The sequence below is a fragment of the Leptosomus discolor genome, chromosome 8, assembly GCF_034619465.1.
Source record: "Leptosomus discolor isolate bLepDis1 chromosome 8, bLepDis1.hap2, whole genome shotgun sequence".
Lineage (NCBI taxonomy): Eukaryota > Metazoa > Chordata > Aves > Leptosomiformes > Leptosomidae > Leptosomus > Leptosomus discolor.
The window spans coordinates 39,270,580-39,291,143 of NC_141398.1; the positions used below are offsets into that span (position 1 = coordinate 39,270,580).

At 42.5% G+C, this 20,564-nt stretch overlaps 1 protein-coding gene across 3 annotated transcripts in view; it reads right to left on the reverse strand.

The window, feature by feature from the left end:
* RANBP10 (RAN binding protein 10) overlaps positions 1–20,564 on the reverse strand; it is a 101,883-nt gene that overhangs the window by 46,952 nt on the left and 34,367 nt on the right. Inside the window, exon 1 of one of the 3 annotated variants that reach the window (XM_086469341.1) lies at positions 10,567–10,619. The exons of the other annotated variants lie outside the window; for them this stretch is intronic. Within the exon in view, the coding sequence (XP_086325467.1) occupies positions 10,567–10,615 (49 nt within the window). The 5' untranslated portion in view covers positions 10,616–10,619. Of the gene's footprint in view, positions 1–10,566; positions 10,620–20,564 lie in introns of those variants that run through there. 3 annotated transcript variants of the gene reach the window in all.

A 20,564-nucleotide genomic window follows, 5' to 3' on the forward strand; every position in this document is an offset into this window, starting at 1 on the left:
GTTTAGTTCAGTAGGAACAAGGGTCACACAACTGAAGATGTAAATAAAGCAGTGACAACCAGGAGACTCACTTAAAAAAAAATACACCCCACTTCCAAAACTAAGAGACTCATGTAGACAAATCCAAAAGGCTCTGACTTACAAAGGCCAGAAACCTTAAATCTATTGCAGTGTGTATCTCTCTCTTGGTAGTGTATGTTCGTCATCCACCACTGTGTTAAGCTCAATAATCTTCACCCATCCAGCTGAGCTCTGGAGCGGTGAGGAATTCCTCTAAAAATCCATCCTGCACAAATGGATCACTAACTCCAGAGCTGAACCAACACACTGACCCACTTTGCTCTCATTTCTTTCCTTACACAGCACTAAAACCTGCAATTTCTAAACGTACCTATAACCTCTCAGGATGTTAAGGGCAGATACAAGGTACATTTTCAGGTCAAAACCTAGTTAAGTTGGCACCAACAAGGTTCTCCAAGTGAAGTTTTTGGGGCAGTTTTCTCAGGCTGCTTTGTCCCTCAGCTCCTATTGAATCCCAGATTTTTGGCATTGCTAACTGCTCTCAAGTAACCCACGTTTAAGCAACAGGACATGTTCCTGGATGCTCCAGTGCATCTTGCTCAAAATCAGTTTGTTGGGTCTGCTCAGCCTGGGGAGGCAGAGGTAGCAGCGGCAGGATTGAAGCCCTCCTCCTGCAGCCACCGCAGGTCAGAGGCGCTCCCTGCTTCAACCTTGCATGTCCCTTTGTATGTTGGGGTGATTAACAGCATCCTCCTCACTTTGTTGTGAATGAGCTTCTAGTGGTCTCTACTTCAGATTCCCATTTGACTTCTCTACGATATGCTTTCTTTGCAAGAATCACTGTCCTTTGATTCCAAGTAACTTCCTCCACTACCACCAAGACGATTTCTGTAGACACTCTCATCCCATCATACTCTAGGACGTTAATAACCACAGCACGCAGATCACTGCCTCTTTAATGTATCACCAGCAACAAACCAGACAGAGCTAGAAGGCATTCAGTGCAGAAGTTTTCAAGATAAGATTCTCCTCCACCACCCATGTTTGAGTTTTCCTCATGACACCCTTCCATAGCCCGGGCATCACCACTTGCTGCTAGCACACAGCCCTCCTAATAACAGCTAATAGCCCTTCTGAGCTCAGTAGCTTCACAAACCTTCAGTCCATGGATCATTTGGACTGTAAGGTATCAGATAGGTAACAGCAAAACAAGCATATGCTTTCATTGACAGTTGTTTTCAATGTTTACTGTGTGACTGAATGAAACAAAGCTTAGTGTAAAAAAAAAAATCCAATAAAATTCAAATGTCATCCAACTAATCACCAAAATAAAAGGTATCCAGCCATCATCTTCAAACAACTTGAGAACAGGCAGAGAGATAAAAAAACGTAGAGAGATGCATCCAACCAAGCCAGCTTCAGCCCAGTATGCCCCAGCAAGACACTCCTCCATAAAAAACAGTCTCTATGATCAGCTGGATAACTGTTAATTGAACAGTCGGTCTCTAATGTTTTTCAGCACATATCTTAGGTAAAAGTAGTATTTGTTTTTCTCAAAAATAATTCTGCAGAATAAAGTTTCACAGAGGAGTTGTTTCAACCTGCACTACCTGTCTGATCAACTGAGCAACAGAACAGATGCAAGTTAATAACAATCCAAAAATCAAGCAGTGCCCCCCGTTCATTATATTAACCCAATTGTATGACCCAGCTCACATACAGCCCCACAAACTGGTTTGCTGGGATAAATGAGAGGGTACCAGAAGCGTAAGCAAGTTTGTGGATAGGAACTGGCACAGCCAGCTGAAGGACGGCATGTGTAACCAAGTCCTGTAGGTGTTCCCATAAGTAGTCTGGGGGGAATCCACATTTATTTATCATCTATTCAAAAAATGAGTCAACCCTATATTTTCCTTAACCTGACATAGAAAAAATAATCGCCATACTCTATAGCTTATCGCAGGTGCTAAATAAGCGATGTGTCATGGTTTAAGCCCATCCAGATGGCAACAAAGCACCATGCAGCTCACTCACTCATACCTCCCCTCGGTGGGATGGGGAGGAGAAAATATAGCAAAAGGCTTGAGGGTTCAGGCAAAGGACAGGGAGGGCTCACTCACCAGTTATGGTCACAGGCAAAAGACTTGACTTGGGGAAAACAACATCAATTTAATTTAAACACCACCACCACCAAGTTACCATCCAAATCAGAGCAGGATAATGAGATAAACAACCACATCTTCCCTCAATTACTCCCTTCCTCCCAGGCTCAGCTCTGCTCCCAGTTTCTCTATCCTGCCCTCCAGCAGCGCAGCGGGACAGGGAATGGGAGTTGTGGTCAGTTCATGATACATTGTCTCTGCCACTCCTTCCTCCTCAGAGGGAGGACTCTTCACACACTTATGCTGCTCCAGCGTGAGGTCCCTCCTGCAGGAGACAGTCCTCCATGAACTTCTCCAACATGAGTCCTTCCCATGGGGCTGCAGCTCTTCATGAACTGCTCCAGCACAGGTCCCTCCCAGTGACAGACTGCTCCAGTATGGACTTCCTTGGAGTCATAGCCTTCTTTAGGTGCAGCCACCTGCTCCGATGTGGGGTCCTCCACAAGCTGCAGGCAGGCATGTGCTCCACTGTAGATCTCCACAGGCTGCACAGGGTCAGCCCACCATCTCACTACAGGCTGCAGGAGAAACTCTGCTCCGGTGCATCCCCCGCTCCTCCTCCCTCACTGACCTGGGTGTCCACATGGTTGTTTCTCTCACATCCCCCTCTTCCACTCCAAACAAAGACACGCCCAACAGGTTTTTCCCCTCTTAAATATGTTTATGGCAGAGGCACTGATTGGCATGGCCTTGGCCAGAGGCAGGTCAGAATAGGAGCCAGGGGAGATTGTAGAAGCCTCTTACAGGAGCCACCCCTGAAGCCCCCCACCCCCACTACCAAAACCCCACCAGACACAAACCCAACACCTGATGTCTTTATGAAATTCCTTATGGGTACTACAGTTATCTATATGCAAATCACACACCAAAATGAAGATTTGGGTACTATTCAATCTGGGTTTGCACAACAAAATTCCTAACAAGTTAAGTCTCTTCCTGGCTAGCAAGGGAAAAGGTTGAAACGTGGAATGGCAAGCAGAGTTGGGTTATATACTAACTCGTCACTGAATAACTCCAGCAGGACACGGTATAGACAGTATTGCCATTAGCAGTCTAGCAGAAGTAATGTTAACAGATCCAAATTGCCATAGAAAGTACAAAAAGTTGAAGCAAGTATACATTTTGGTACCACTTTGATTAAATTACTCAACTAACCGCTATTATCCCAAAACTCTATCAAACAGTAGTCAAAGGTTTCCATGGTGCTTAGTCCTGAAGAGCATCCAACAAAGTACAAGTAGAAAATAAAAGGAAAACAGGCAAGAAAGAGAGGACTGTAAGCAATAATCATGTAAAAGCAAGTATTCGGACCCTTCTAAGAAACCACAAGGCTTCCTTCAGCCATTCTTGAATAATTTGCATGGTTTAACTAGAAACCTCAGTGGTCTCAAGTTCTCCATGAAGAGCCACAGCAACATGAAGAACAAAACAGGGGTTGAGTGGGAGGTTAACTGAATGTCTTCATGCTTCTTTACGGCATTAAGCCTTCCTTACGGAGAATAATGGAGGGGAGGAACAGAATTCAGGTTTCTCCATGGTGCTCCAAGTTTCCCTACACACTCCACAGGCATTGCCCACGAGTAGCTTTACTTCAACCTGACGTGCCCTAAGCAAAGCAGGCAGCCTGCCCACAGCCTGAGGTCACTCGCTCAGCCTTAACACGTGGAGTCTACACTGTCAGCAGCTTGGACTGCCACTGCTTTCTCATCCTTTTTTCCATCCATCTGCCCTCCTAATGTGTCAACAAGTTGCAATAAGGATAGACCATATAATTAAAATTACATCTAAACTAAAAGCAAAACTTTGATTTGCTCTATTTCCTCAACACAGCAAATACAGTAAAAGAAAAGTTACATCTGGGGTATATTTACTAGAGACAAGGAAGTGCGAGTACCATTGTAAGACATTACTAAGACACCGTATGGAAATTCCATGTGCCATGTTAGTCAATTATTTAACAGGATAGTTCTGGAAGAGCTTTGCAGCAGGACAAATACCATAAAGTATTTTAAGACAGAGCTTGATCAGCTGCCTAAATACTTAAACAAAGTTCATAGAAATTACTTCTAAAGACAGAAAAATCAAGCTGGGTATCCAAAATGCTGATTTAGCCAGGAGGATTTGAAAGCAGACTGAATCACTATCTGTTTGCCACATACTGTTCATATATTTAATACCATACTTCAGGGCTTTTGCTGGCTGCTGTAGAAGCCAAGGGGGAAGGCCCTCCTTTTCCCAGTTAACCATCTAGCTTCTTCCCCTCCCCTCACCACTTAAGCCTTGGAAATTGTGAAAGCTTGGCAAGGTTTTTCCTTTGCCCTTGTTTGCACTGTGGGTTAACAGCCACGTCCTATACTTGCTCTGAATTGTAACATTTTCTTTTACTATAGGGAGTAAGACACTAGTGCTTGCGATGCATCCAGTGGTTAGAGTTCAGAAAAGGTCAACAAGAGTTGAGAAAGATCAAGAAAACATTACAAACAGGGAGAAGGTAAAAAGCCAGGGATGTTTGGTCTAGAGAGAAGACCACAAAGCAGTGACAGATGTCTTCATGTATACAGCCACAAAGACAAAACAAATTAACTATTCTGCACCTCCACACAATCTGAGAGTGAAGGACTTAGACTACATGGAATATTCAGCTTAGTCATCAGGAAAAGTTTCCAGCACAAGGATGGTGTTGAAAGAAGTTGCCAGAAAGATAATGAAAGACTGGTTTAGACACACACCTGTCAGGCAAGACTGATGCATAATTGAATTAGCTTCAGATCAGATGATTTGGTGAGGTCTCATCTTCTGTAATTATTCTATTTACTACTGGGACTAAGTCCTTTAGCACGGGTCCTTCATTTGTCATTGGAGTCACAGAAAATCACCAAAGCATAAGCTGATACATGGAAAGGAAGTTGTTTAAACACATTTGAAGTAGAAAGAGCAAATCACCCAAAAAACCCACCCCACAACAAAAATCTAAAACAAAACAAAACTGGCTAGAAGGAGATGGTTAACTTGAAGAGTTAGATCCAGCTGCCTAGAACCTTGTCCTATCGAGGTTTGAAAATCTCTAAGGATAGAGCCTCTGTAGTAACCCATCCCTAACTCTGATGAGGAACAGTATCTTATTTCCCATAAGAATTTTATTTGTTGCAACTGGCTCCCATTGCCCCTCTTCCTTGTACTGTGCACCTCTGAGAAGAGTCTGGGTCCATGTTCTCTGCAAGGGCCTTTAGATAGCGAAAGGCAACTACTAGATCCCTTCTCTGTCTCTTCTTCTCCAGAAGGCTGAACAAGCCCAGCTCCTACAATATATTGATCCAGCCTCCCTTCTCTGGTCACCCCTGGAAGGGAGTACACCTGCCTGAAAAGCCCTTGTGAATATCCCTAGGGGAGAAACCAGTGTCTTTTTTCCCCTCTCAAAGCAAGGAAGAGGAAGACAGATTCCTCAATAGCCTTGCTCCCCTGCTTGCATCTCCTCTTATAAAATGCAAGATAAGCTGCTATTTACAAATGTCAACAGAAACCTATCAGCAAGAGGAGAGTGCAAAGGAAAGAGAGGGATCTCCAAACAAAGCTAAAATTCAAAGCCCGTTCATCATGTTGGTGGCTTACGGAGGAGGATGGATGGCGTTCACAGAGGAAGGGAGCACAGGGAAGTCTTAATTTCCAGTGCTCACTTTTATTTTATCTACATGTCTACAGCAACAGATCACTCACAAGGACATAGGAGAGTTGGAGGAACTGTTGCTGGTTTTGCTGACCTGGCTTAAGCCCTTACAGCTCCAGAAGCCAAACCCTGATACGGAACAGGTTTCCATACACCAAATTCCACTGGTTTATCTGGCTGCACTTTAATTCAAGTCTATAAAATATTCTTGAATTTGAAAGCCTGTTCTTTTAATGGGGAGTTTGAAGCAGGCAGACAGTGAACAAGCCAAGCAGTATCTTTCCATTTGAGAAGGTGAAAAAAATAGTTTCATAAACCAAAACCAATGGTGAGTGAAAGCTGGCTCTCCCTTTAACATGTGCAATGCTGCAGAGCAAGGCAAGTCAGTTACTAACCAGAGGGTATTTAAAGTCTCCAGAAGTGATTGGTCAGATCCTATCCATGCTGTTTCAGAAACTGAAGCAGGGTATGCCTAAGGTTATGGTTTCACAAGATTTTAGGCTGAATTAAGACCTTGCTGCTACCATAGAGAATCACCCCTCCTTCCCACTCTGCCTGGCTGTATGTTCCTGCTGGGTTACCCTCAAAGACCTAGAACAAATAAAAGGTTCTCTCTCAACAGTTTCAAAAGCCAATGCAGAACACCACATGCAGGGGAGAATCATCTCCAGCATGCACATCTCATCCGTATTAAAGACAGGAACACCCATCTTCTCCATTTTATGAAGGTTAGGTAGCAAACCACCAATGCATTTTCAGCTGGGCTCACGAAAACTTACTGGACTGAGGGCTAAATTAATTTTTAGAAAGGACATTTCAGGTGTTACATTCAGGATGCAAAGGTAAGAGCATTGTTCCGAGTTCTGAAGGAACCAGCCTGCCACAATCCCAGAAAAGCAGGCAGGTTCCTGCCTGGCAAAGGAGGTGACAAGTGCCAGAGCCACGGGCTTGCACAAGGGAAGAAGAGGGACTGTGCAGCTGTAGGGGAGGGAAGGAAGGGTTGGGTTTCTCTCCTTTGATGACAGCAAGTTAGATCAGTTCAGCCGTGACATGTGATTTCATCCTCAGATACCAAAATGCTGAGTACATGTGAAAAAAAGTTGTATCTGGGGAAAAAGGGGAGCAGACATTTCAATAAAAGCCACTAGTTTAAAGCACAATGTTTATTACTAAGTGTTCTAAATGTCTTGAAGCACAGCCCACAGAGACCTTCAGTTGAACAGGGACACGACACTCCTGTTAAAAGCAGTCTCTGTTCAGAAGGCAGAGAGGGGTAGTTTAAGGAAACGCTCAGGTTGCTGCAACCACACTTCCAACCTTCAGCTAAAGTTCAGCACTACCCCCATGAGCATGGAGCTGGGCTGGAGCCAAAATAAATTTGGCATAAAGCACAAATGCCCTGACTTGGAATTGGATATGGCCAAAGTGTTTGTTCTGAGGGGGGTAAAAGGAGATTGAGACAGAACCCAGCAGCAAGATCGTTCTTTGAATCAGGGCTGACAGGGTGCCAAGGATCCCCACTGAAAGAAGGAACAAGAAAGGGACCAACTTTGGCTCCCATACCAGGCTTTGGGCTGCCAAACCACTACTTGTAGCAGGTCACATACTGCCCTGCCAGCACACCAAGTGAAAACTGATCTGTTAAAGCAGGAGTGACTTCAAAAGCGTGTAAGGGGACAAACCTGGCATGGTTTCAGGTCACAAAAAGTTAAAATTACACTTTGACATGAAGCCAAGTCAAGACTCCAAAGTCTGTCACTTCTTTGTGAGCTCTTGCTTATTCTGGGCTGTGAAGGACCCGATAACGGTTAAGCCTCACTTCAGTTACTTGAGCAATATACTACCAAAAATAAATCAGGCTCATTCTCCAAAAGCCAGGAAGATAATTATTGAGCTGTAATACATAGCCATGCAGGTCATTTTACACAGATGATGGAAGATCAACCTAACTATGCCCGCAGAACCACTCTTGGCAGCATAACCTGCATGTGATCAAACAACAGGTTCGTGGGATCAAATCTGCACAACTCATTGCTAAATAAGCACTATCTGAAGTCTCATGTTCACTTTAGGTTTTAGTTCACTCAGAGAAAAAGAATTCCACATTTGCCAAAGACTCTCTAGAAATAATGGTAGTATACAGGCACTTTGAGTCAAACTGGGCACAAAATACTGCCCATGTAGCTCTTGGGCTTTAAAGCCATTTATCAGAAGTCATTTGGCTAACTGTTAGTCTCCAAAGGGAAGAAAAAAAAAAAGAAAAAATTATGTTGGCTGTTCAATTTCAGGACAGCACACCTATGACACTCAGTACATATTACCTCACATTAGTATTCAACCATGTTTTTTTATTTATCTATCTACCTATCTAACTGCATCTGTGTTGTTATCCCAGGAGAATCTTAGGTTAAGTACAATCCAACCAGCAGTCTACAGGCCCAGTCTACAAGCCAATCCCACCCACCTTTGCATTGCACAAGCCAGAGAGCCATTTCTTGAATAGAACATTCTCCCTTAATAACCAAATTACTCCTCCTCCAAGCAGCCAAGCACTTCAACTCTGGGAAGAGACGATGGGACTAGACTCATGCTTCATCCTGTACATGCGCACAACCCACTTGGGTTGGGAGGACTGGGGGAACAGGGACTGCAGAGGGAGGAGGAGTTTGAAAACTGAGATTTCTATACCTATTGACATCAGATCATCTTGATCTGGGCATTCCCTACTTTTTTGCAAACAAGCATCACTTCAGAAAACTGGCAGTGTCCTGCCTTCCTCCTTCCCCAGTCTAGTTCTGAGTGGACAAAGACCTGTGACCTGAATTCTCCCTCCAATGTGTATATGCTATACTTGTCAGAACATTAACAAACATAGTTTGCAGTAAGGTGCAAATTCTTTAAAACATGGGTGTCACAGAAACCATTCTCCGAAAAAGAGTTATCACAGAAGTGTAGAATAACTAAGGAGGGAAGGGACCTCCATAAGTCACCTAGTCTAATTAGACTGGGTTGGCCAAGGCCATGTCCAGCTGAGTCCTAAATATCTCCAAAGTTAGAGGTTCCACAAGCTCTCTAGGCAGGTCTGAAATTACCAGAGGAAAAACAGATGCATGGTTGTGTCCCAGTCAGACCAAGAGGTCTTAGGACTTGCCTCTGACAGCAGCCAAAAGAAAACTCTCAAGGTCGATCAAACATGATCAAAGTGTAGCTGGAAAAGAAAGTCTGCCTGCAACTGTTAACCATGGCCATGATTTATGAATGGCCCACACACTGCACTGACATTTGTCACTAAAGCAACAACGCTTATTGTTTCACCAGTGAAATTCTAATTGGACTAATTAACTAATGCAATTAGCCTACAATTCCAAATTTCTTCTTTATCAGTGCAAATAGTCCCAAATGCTCCCTCGTACATTCCAAGGTCTCCATGCTTCTCTTCAGTAACAAGACAAGGCAGCTGTTCCATTACAAAGATTCAGTAGTAGATTTACAATTAAAAGAATGGGTGCCAGCATGTTGGCTATTTTCTGAAATCATCCAAGGACCCCAGCTGTCTTAATCTCCTTTTAGTCTTCTTGCTAAGACTCCATCTGCAGTCTTAGCAGAATTTCAGAAACATAGCTATAGAAATGCACATTTCAGAAATTTACAGAGCTACGGAATTACGTATTTCGCTAACAGAATAGTCAGGGATTTTGCTCCAATGCTGCAACATTTTCAACTGGAGGTTTTAAGGAAAAAAACCAAGCATATTCCCCTCTCTGAATATGCAAGTTACCGGTGAAGATGAAAGCAAAATCCTTACTAAGAAATGAATTCACAAAGGTCTTAGTGCAAACCCTATGGAAGCTCTTCCTTTTGTTAGGACATTCACAAAATACTCTCCTTTGGAGATACCAAAATGCATGGTAAGCGTTGAACACACATTTCAACTTCAAAACAACTCCACCAGAAGTAAATCACACCCAAGACCAAAAAAAGCCCCCATCACTGGGAACCAGTTGTCATTCATTCTGGCACTTAAAGAACACTTAATTCCTACCACAGACACTTCCAGTTTCAAATCCAGCTGAAAGAATTCCTGCTACAGAAGTGACTATGTTGATCCAAATTTAGAAATTATAATTTCACTTAATAAATTGGATATTGTTAAAAAAAGATTACAGATTATTTATTTTTAAAAAGAAGCTACTTAACCAACTTGGAGGCTAATATAAAAACAAACATTTCAAACAAAGAAAGCAACACTATTAACTGGAAATACCACTCTATTACATTTTTCCAGTTTTTCAGTGGGAAGAGGGAAAGAAGAGAGACGACAATATGACAGGTCAATTCCTCCTTTTATTTTCAGATTCTTTCATGTAAATTTGTCAAGTGGGATATGCAGATCAAATGTCAAATTATTTTCCTACTTATTTTTCATACACAAAGAAGAGCTTGCATGTCTGAAAGCTCATTATCTTATCCATTACTCATTAGTTTAATATTAATTTCTATTACCTGCTAAAATCATCATGGCTACGTTACCAATACTAGTAACTCAGTTTAGGACAACATTCAATCTTTTGAAGCTTCCAGACGGAAGACACTTACAGTCATGACAATTTATTAACAGAAACACACATTCACTAATTCATATAAATAAATTAAAATCTTTATTTCAAATTAACATTTAACACAGGCTGCAAACCAAAACAAACCTTAACAATGACTTACCAGGGAGCCTGTTCATATTGACCCCTTGAGCAGAAAGTCCTATTCCCATGTACCTTCAAAAAAAAACCAAACAAAATATCAGTTAAGCACAGAACGGCCAAGCCACAAGATCCCACGCAGCGGAAATACAGCAGTAAAAAAAACAAAACAAAACAAAACAAACAAAGAACAATCCATAAATCATTTAAGGTAAGAATGCTGAAATCACTAAAGACTTCCCATTACTTTTTTAGTCTTTTCTTGAATCCAAGATAAAACATCAGTCTGCTTTAGTGACTGACATGCTTTTCGATATACAACTACAGCTACTCTTTAGCTCTTAATGGGTAAGAAAAGGACTGGAAAACAATCAGCAATTAAATTTCTGGGCTGGGTTGTTGGGTTGGGTTTTTTTTTTTCACATATAAGAAAAAAAATATTTATATGAGTGATTAACAAGAGAGCAAAAAATACACAAGGGCAGATATCGTATATGAGAACAAATGCCTGTCTAGCCTAACGTATTGTCTCCAGGAATAGCTGGTAGTAAATGCACAGGACAGAGCAAACCATTGTATTTTCCAAGAACATTTTTCATTGTCCAATATACATTTTACACAATTTCCTAAGCAAAAGTTGGCTTTCCTATATGTCAGACCCCAACAGATTTTCCTCCATTAATCTGATCACTTTCTGAACCTCTGTAAGCTCTTCAAGAAGGCAACAGCCTGCAGCTCCACCACTCAATTACTGTCCAAGCTAGTTTTGCTTGGTACTCCCATTTTTAGAATTGGAAGAGAGAGGAATAGCATTTCTCCATTAACTTTCTCAAGGATTTTCAAGTCCTCATTCATAGCCCACTCCTCCATGGTCTCTTCTCCAGTTTGACTCCTCGCAGACTACTTGGTTGCTCCTCTTACAGAAGCTCATCTATACCTCTTAATACACTTGCTACACTTTCAGTTCTGATCATCTTTGAGAAGCTGGGGAAACCAGAACCACAAGCATCAGTCACAACACAAACACATGGTGGTTATTACAGACAACAGTATAACGATGTTCTCCGTTTTGGTTTCTAGTCCTCCCTCTTCTAATCTCTACTATTCCATTTATTTTTCGACTACAGATGAGAACTGAGCTGATTTTTCCATGGAACCAGGACACAAAAGAACTGATCTCTGCACTGTTAGAGGCAGCTCAGAAAATGTTTTTTGTATCAAGTTTGGATTGTTTATTCTCCCCCCATGAGAATCATTTTACATCTATCCATCCTGACTGCATCTTTCATTTTATTATCCATAGTCAGCCCTTGAATTTACAGCTCTAGTTAGCTTCATATCATCAGCAAAAGATATCATCTTACTATTAATTTCACTTTCAGGTCATTTATTAAGGTAGTGAGCATCAGAGGTGTAGTACACATCCCTGCAGAAATCCACTGGTGAGCATCCTCAGCTGCACGGAGGAGAGGGGGCATCACACACGTCAGCCATTCATTTCTCTGCCCCACTTCCTACCTGCTAGATAATCATCTGACCAACCCTTCAACCACATAAGCTCCTTCACTTTATCCCATGTTTCCTTTACATTCCTCAAGAATTTTTGAGACTGGACCTTGCCAAACGGCTTTTGCAAATCCAGGCAGACTGATCTTTATCTACTTCTTTGTTCAACAGGACTGTGAGGCATAGCCAGCCATCGCAATGGCTCTTCTTCCTCACTGCAGTATTTATGCACATACCCATTTTGTCTGTTCTGTTCCTGTTAATTTGCATGGTCTGTAATTCTCTTAATATCCTCTGGAACCACAGAAACAGCTGCCCTGCCCAGTTTGTTTTTAACAAGCATCCATATTTTTTAGGTTACTGCACTCTGAAATTAACTGTTAGGCGCTTCTTCACATAAAGGTATAAACCCACAGGCTACAGCCACTGTCCTGCTGTTCTTTCACACTATCAGTTTTCCTCCTGTGGTTTCCTCAACCACCTGCTCCATAAAAACATTAACCAAGTCTAAAAATATTACTTCAGAATCTGACCCCAAAGTTACATTTCTTCACACTCCTGCAACAACCATTCCCTGCCCTTGACTTCTCCATCTCAGTCATTGTCACCGCCCCAATTAAACAGTATGGAAATGGTAATAACTGATTTTTTTCTTGTTTTAATCCTTCAAGAGCTACAAGTTTCTCAAATCTTAGTCTATGACATTTTAAATAAATAGCACCCCATCTTCACTAACACGGACAACTTTCTTGTACACTTCACATCTTGGTAGCACGACCTTCCAGATTTTAAGCACTTGAAACTCAGTTTTACAGTCCCTTAAATTAAGTCAATCTATTCTTTAAAAAACACACTCTATTTCAGAAATGCACCAGCTTCCAGAGGATCAGGATCCCTCCTCCTCAGACAGTTCCTCAGCAACCAACAGAACTGTTCTTCCTCACCTCTCCTTCTGGTACTGGGCAAAGCACAGCACTGTGCAAAGGTGGGGAAGAACATTTTGGAGACTCATAGGACAAGGGGTAATGGTTTTAAACTAAAGGAAGATTTAGACTGGATATAAAGATGACCTTTTTTACGCTAAGGCTGGTGAAACACTGGCACAGGATGCCCAGAGAGGTGGTAGGAACCCCATCCCTGGGAACAGTCAAGGTCAGGTTGGACAGGGCTCTGAGCAACCTGATCCAGCTAAAGATGTCCCTGCTCACTGCAGAGGGATTGGACTAGGTGGCCTTTAAAGGTCCCGTCCAATCCAAACCATTCTGTGATTCTATGACTGCTACAGGAGTCATCCTGGTTTTCAATTTCATATGTAACAGTGAAAAGTTTTACAAACGAAACCTTTCCTGCTCTCCCTTATGCCTTCAGCACCACAGGGACCACAACTATCACTTCACACTCACCAACTGGACAATACCCAGGTGCCTTGGGAGAGCTGTGTACTTTGTGTCTACCAGCCAAGTCATGATGCCATTCTCCCTGGAGTCACAAACCCAGTTATCTCTATACCTTATCGCTGAACTGCTAATCATTATATGGTCTGCCTTTTACTTTTAGCTGGCCCCTGGCCTCTTAGGGTTATCTTCAGGGGAAAATGATACATGATCATGATATGGAGAGCCTATTGCTGGACTCCTATCTTCCCTTCACCCAGCTCAGTGTTTTCCTGCCACAAGACAAGGGCTCTTCAAAGTTTCTTGTGGTGAATGCTGACAAACAGGGCTATGCCAATGTAATGGCCAGCTCCAACCAAGAAAGGCCAGCCCAGGTTCTTCAGCTCTCACCATGTACAAATTATGTAACTACATAAGCACCAGGAAAGTGATAAAGGAAAAACTAACAAGATCACGGAACTGAGAAAAATACCCAAAAGAGGCTTTGGCCGCAGTCAGTTCAGGAGCAGAAGATTTGAACTTCCTGACGGCATTTAGAGCAAACAAGCTTCTCTCGGAAACTCTCTAGTCACAGAGGACGGATTTCAGGACATTTGGCTTGATTTCCTATTTCTCATTTAGAAGGATGAAGAGAGATTTGTGAGGGTTTCCAACATACTTAGGATCTACATTATTACACAGTAAATCTAATATTCTCTGCAGAAATGCTAAAACCCTGCAGCCTGTCTACAAAAAGAAGAGCTCAAGGCACTCTGCTCGTTGAGACCAGACCGTGGACACTCCAGTGCAATATAGCTTGGACACAGTGCCTGCAGAAACATCAACAAATGCCCCAAGAGTATTTTGCACTCCTCCAAGTCCCAGGACACAGGTGAAATGTCAACTTCCTCCAGACAGTAGCCCTACGCTTTTAGACCTGACTGGCCCCACCTTGGAGAGAATCCTTCTCATCTTGCTTGGTCATGATGGTAGGAGCTCCTCCAGCACAAACAGGGATCATTTCACCTGTGCCCAGAGAACTGTCAGCCAAAGGTCAGCTAGCATCTGCCTGGGCATGCACTCCCTTCAAGAAGGGATTAGAGACAGCCAAGATACAGCCTAACAAAAGACATCCCAAAGGTTTCTGCTGCCACATGCCGCAGAGCAGCCAGGCAAGATGCAACAGAAGAGTGGAGTGGGGGAGGATTCATACAAAATTAAACCCTGCACAGTCTGCAATATGTCCTGAAGTAGAAAGCTCCACGGTAAAGACCAGCATTGCTTCAAAAGATACACGAACTGGGTAGAGACAAAGCAAGACTTTTGGGCATTCATCCCAAAACCTAAACTTGCAAGGGACTACGGATGACAGAACCTATTCTCTAGACTATCTACTCCTCAGTAACTCAGTATAAACAGGAAAAAAACCTCATCTGAGGAGGGATGAACTGCTAGCAGTCTTTGTTGCGCAGAGTCCAGAGGGGAAGATTTTATTTCGTCTCTGGCCTAGGAACTCCTTTGAAAGGCACCTGAGTGGAGGTGCAAAGGCCAGCATCATGGCAATTACCAGCTAAGACAACAGCAGCCAGTCGCTATTCTGATCTTATATCACTGAAAGTAGACAGCTTTTTATGAACAGAGATCAACTGCTGGTCTCCACTTCCCTATTATGCTAGAAAATACAGCCTGCAAAACACCCCGACCCAAGGACCCTCCAGCATCTACAAATGCCATGAAAAGGACAAGGAAAGACTTTGGAGCACCATAAGCAAATTACCACTGCTGAAATGCAAAGATGTTTTGATAAGGTCCTTCACCATAGGATCTTAAAGACATTATCTTGGTATAAAAAGAAAGTTACCTCACAGACTAGCAACCAGTTTAAATGATAAAAGACCAAGGGTAAGAGAAATGCTTGCAGGAATGCAGACATGAGGTAAAGACATCAATTACAGGCTCAGGAGAAATGCCTGTGACTTGAAGAGACTTGGGAAAGCCAAGAAAAAGAAATGGGTGAAGAAAGAGTCAGGGAACGACCACCATGATTAAACAACACAATAAAGAACTACTCCCACCACCGACGTCCTCAAGTGCACGTGAAGGGAAGGGATTTGCTCCTCTCTATTCAGCACCTGTATCATATCTGGGTTTGGGATCTCCAATACCAGGAAGAGTTACAAACTGGAGTGAGTGCAGCAAAAGACAGTTAGGGGGCTTGAAGCACATGATCTATGAGGAGACACCGAGGGAAATGTGTTGGTCAGTCTTAAGAGCAAAAGACAAAGCAGGGATTTCATTGCTGCCTACAGCTACCTAATGGGAGACTCAGGGAAGGTGGTGCCAGACTTCAGACGCACACATGCACCCCAAAATCACGGGAAACAACAGTCAAGTTGCAACAAAGAAGATTCCAATCAGGCATGACTAAAAATATTTTAACCATGAGGGTGATCAAACACTGGAAGAAGGGCCCAGAAATGCTACTGCATCTCCGCTCTTAGAGATAATCAAAAACTTGACTGCACACTGTCCTGCGGAACCTGATCTAACTTTGAAGTTGGCCCTGCTTTGAGTGAGGAGCTGAACTGGATGACCTACAGAGACCCTTTCCAACCTAAATTATTCAACAATATCTTGACTTCAGGACAGTTTTGCTGACAGGCAGCAAACTCTTGGCTAGCAGTGCATAAAGCAGGGTATCGACCAAGTTGAGAAAAGACAGAACTTCATGAGGCACACACATATACCACAAGCTAAGTCCTGATCTGATTATCCCAGCTAAATGCAGCTTTCTTCCTAGTCATCAAGGAGAACAGATCATCCAGAAAAGACTGGTTCCTGCTCTACAGAACAACCCTGAACTTGCACACAAAATTTGATGATGTCTGCTGCCTGGCACATCACCATAAGCCCTCTAGCTCTTCAGCTAAAGGGCTCCTGAACCTAGTGTCCACTTGAAGGAAAGCAACAAGGAAGGTTCTGCTCTGATGTAGAGATCTCAAGGATGGAAAGGACTTTATGAGAAAGGACTATGTGATCTCACTACTTTGGGTCCCTTAAAAAAAAGCCACACCCACATATCTCTCTTTCTCCTCTGTTGTCAAGACTTTTTAAAATATCTCACTTCACAGTTAATAGCTCAGTTATTTCATTCTTTAGAACTCTTGAATGACAACCAGACAATCCCTAATGATTTGTTCCTGTGTTTTACGGATAAATAACACTGTCGTCATGTTAACCCTTCAAAAGAGGACAGATAAGCATTCAAAAACAAAGACTGGCATGTGTTTTATTGACAAATGACATTGTTGTTGTAGTAACTCTCTGACTTAAGCCAGGTAATCCTTTAGAAGCAAAGGCTGGTACTGGGAGCCTCTAAACATTCCTACATTTTCAGAGTTCTTCATGAAAAGTTCTCCCGAATCATCTCAGTTTTACAGACTCTCCAGATTGCTTCCCATCCCTGATGTTCTGCGAAGAGAAAAATACTCCTTTAACATTTCAGACCTTGAGCCAGATGTCCCCCAAGTAACTTTGGTCAGCTTTATTGGTTTTTTTAAACCTAAAAGTTTGTTCTTTCCATTTTTTTATCTAGTAAAATTTAAACTTTTGGAGGGTGTATCTCTAGCATCTCTCACCATCACGTCTAATTACGTCAACTGTTAGGTCATTTTGTCTCTCCAACAGTTCACACACTTGTACACTGATCCTCCTATACAATGTCTGCTTGAACAGTCTCCATACCATTTCACCTTTCTGATCGCATTTTTTTATCAACTCTTCGTGAACAAGTTTCCTGCAATTTATATAGGTTTGTTTTCTGGCTTTTTTGTTGTTGGGTGGTGGGGTTTTTTTGATGAACACTGAAGCAGTAGGGTTTGAGGGCCTTTTTGTAGTGCTTCTCAAAGGATGCTAAACATGCGTACTTATGGTCAGCACTGCAGAGCAACTTAAAAACGCACATTTTTTGTAAACGTTTTCTGCACTCCTCAGAGCATGAGTCAGAAGTTACATCGTTCCTCATGAGTTCCCTGACTAGCCTCTCCAAAGCAGTCATTTGTGGCATCTGAAAATCTACTCTCACACAGTCATGTGGCATACACACATCTATAAAGAACACACTGAAGTTTATGAAGTTTAAGGATATGTTTACAGCCCTCCACGCACAATATGGCAGATTTGTCCTTATATCTGCAGGGAGCGCTCTAACTCTTCCTCACCACCTTCTTGAGCATTGGCAGATAAGACAGTGTGCTTGTTAGCATTTCAATTTTCTTATTCCCACTGAGTCTGGAACCCTCTGCTGATACAGTTTTCCTTGCTACATGGTGGGTTTTGCTGTTTTCATTTTTTTTCAACTATGTGTGCAAGCAGCTGGGATCACAGTCCACAGCTAGAATTACATTCCAGGTCTACATTGCTTCAGAGAGCAGTGAGGAGTGCCACCTCTGCCAATCGTTCAAGCCTCAGGGGAGCTGTGATTCAAGGTCCCAAACCATTTGAACGTACAATAAAAGCACCATCTACGCCTGGTGCAGTAATACCAGAGTGCTTGGTCCTGACACCGGCAGGCCCAAAAACACCTAGCAAAAATCTGTTGAGGAGAAGACCACTCAATTACTCTGGCAGAACCATCCCCACCACCTTCACCTGCTCAGGTTAGCAAGGCCAAGACCTCCTGGATCTGCTGGCAGCTGCCAAATTTTGTTCAATGAGCAGGACACGCCTCTCAGCATAGGGAATGTTTCTGATGTCCTGATCTATTTGGCTGAGCTGCAAGTGAAACACCATAAAACGGTGGCCATTTTGTCTCCTTTAGCGCAGCTTCGTCACGTGGGGATGTCAGCTTCCATAGTTTCAGTATCACACAGCAGAGCTCCACTGGCATAGGGCCACTGGCCAACTCTGTCCCTCCTTACTGCCCAAGGGCGCCTGCCTGTTCCTCTGCCTCTGCTGCTGTTGACATTAGCACACCTGGAATGGAACAGAGAGAGCAGACACCACTTCTGCACACAGCTTCATCAGAATCACGGCTGCAGTATTCTGATGGCTTTCCTCCTGAACCCACCCCTTGTTGGGTCATCGCACTGTATTGCCACGACGACTGGCAACACTGAGCAAACTGCTGGAAATTACAAGAAAGGACATAATTGTTGAACTTGGATAAAATAGGTCATCTCCCACTTCAGTTTTTCCTGCTTAACTTTATTATTTTCTGTGCAGACTCATCCTCCCTCTTTTGTGTACTGCAGCACACCCCAAGTACATAACCAAGGGCAAAAATGCATCAATAGTATCTTTCCATTTTCAGACAATGCAGCTCTAAATTAGGGCTAGAAGCTTGTGTATTTATAACAAGCAAGTACTACAAATTCAGAAATTCTAAGTTTAAGATTACACTTTAATCTAGGTCCACAACACCACGGAAATGTGTCACGAAAGGCAGGGCAGGAACGAACATGACCACAAGCCTTCCTGGTTCACAAAATTTTGCTGTTCAACTTAGCTTAAGACAAACTTTAAAAATAAGACCATAACAACTGTAGAACTGTACACAGAATTTGGAGACAACCTAAAATAAAATAAGACTCTCACCATGTTAGGTTTCAGCTCCACACTCTACAGCTTATATCCAGAACTTCCAATTGTCACATACTTGATTGCTGGTTGTTGTTTGGAAGATGCTAGCTACTTTGCTTTTCCCATCTACTATCAAGTAACATATCAGAAGTGACAGATGAAATGAGCTTTCAGATCTGCAAAGCCTCAGATTAAAAATCACTCTATTCTCTTGAAAATTGAGAAAAAAAAAAAATTCATCTTCAACTCCACCAGCACAAGCACCAGCTGCTTTCTGAACGTCTTGGTGCAGAAAAGCTTCTCACTTCCTTGATTCCAAATGCTCCAAACCAGTTTTGTGTATATAACAAATTCAAGACTAGTTAAACAGTATTTGTGGGCATCATCAAGCACAAGCTACTGCTTGGGTTTTTTTAAATGAATTATAACATTCAATATCATTCAACATAAATCTCTGTAGGGTCTGCCTGCCTGTACCATCCCTGGTTTTGGAGGTTTCAGGTGTGGACAGACTCCATATAGGCTATCCATTACCTGGAGTCCCTTTTAAGGGATTCAAAGAGACTCTTAGAAGCCACCACACAGAAATGTTAGCACCCACTTTCAAACTGGGGGGGGTGGGGGGTGTTTTAAAAAAAAAAAAAAAATTCTTTTTCTTTTCATGTTTTGGGTAATGATACATTTAAATCCATTATCCACCATATATAAGAAATACACCTTAGTTAAAGCCAGGCAAAAGTGACCTCCTGAAACCATCTTCTCAGCAGTGAACACCGAATACTTGGAACTGCCCCCACACCCAATCAGAAACTTCAAAAGTGCTGCATCAGTAGATCAATTCCAAATTGAGCAGACAGACAAAAATAAACGCAGACACATGCTAGTGATTCAATCAGAAGAACAGTCTTGTTTCCACTTACCAGCAGCCTCAGCAGTTACCATAGCACCAAATTCCTCCAGACTTCTACTGCACCTCAGCCCTGCCCTGGCTGCTTTTTAAAATTTGAATAGGTTGACTCAGCCACACTTACCACCAGCCACATCAGCTCTGACTCTTTTACCCAAGCACTGTCCCTCCTTGGCCACAGCCGACGAAGGAAGGACGGACCTTGGTAGCAAGACCTCATGCCGAAAGTTGCTGGCTCTATACACACCTCTGCACATCACCCAAACAACAGGATTGCCAGTGGTTCTTCCTCCAGATCTTACAGCACCGCGACCATGGTAAGATTAAGTTCAAAGAGACAAAGCTTTTTGGTTCCCTCCCCCAGTTCCCAAGTACTTCAGCAGAAAACATCAGCATGTGTGCTACTCCAGCACAGTAACATTTAAATAGGACAGCATTCACTTCTAGCTTCTAAGACAACTTGTGTGGTGGATTGTGCAGTGCAGATATTTTCAATGCTGCAATTCAAATTTCTATGTTTAAAAAAAAAATTGTATATATTTTTTTATTATTATTATTCTGTCAATAAAAGACATCCAGAGATGGAAAGAGTCAAAATGATGACTGTACTTCTAAATAAAAAGTTAATTTGTAAAGATACAAAAGATGCACTGA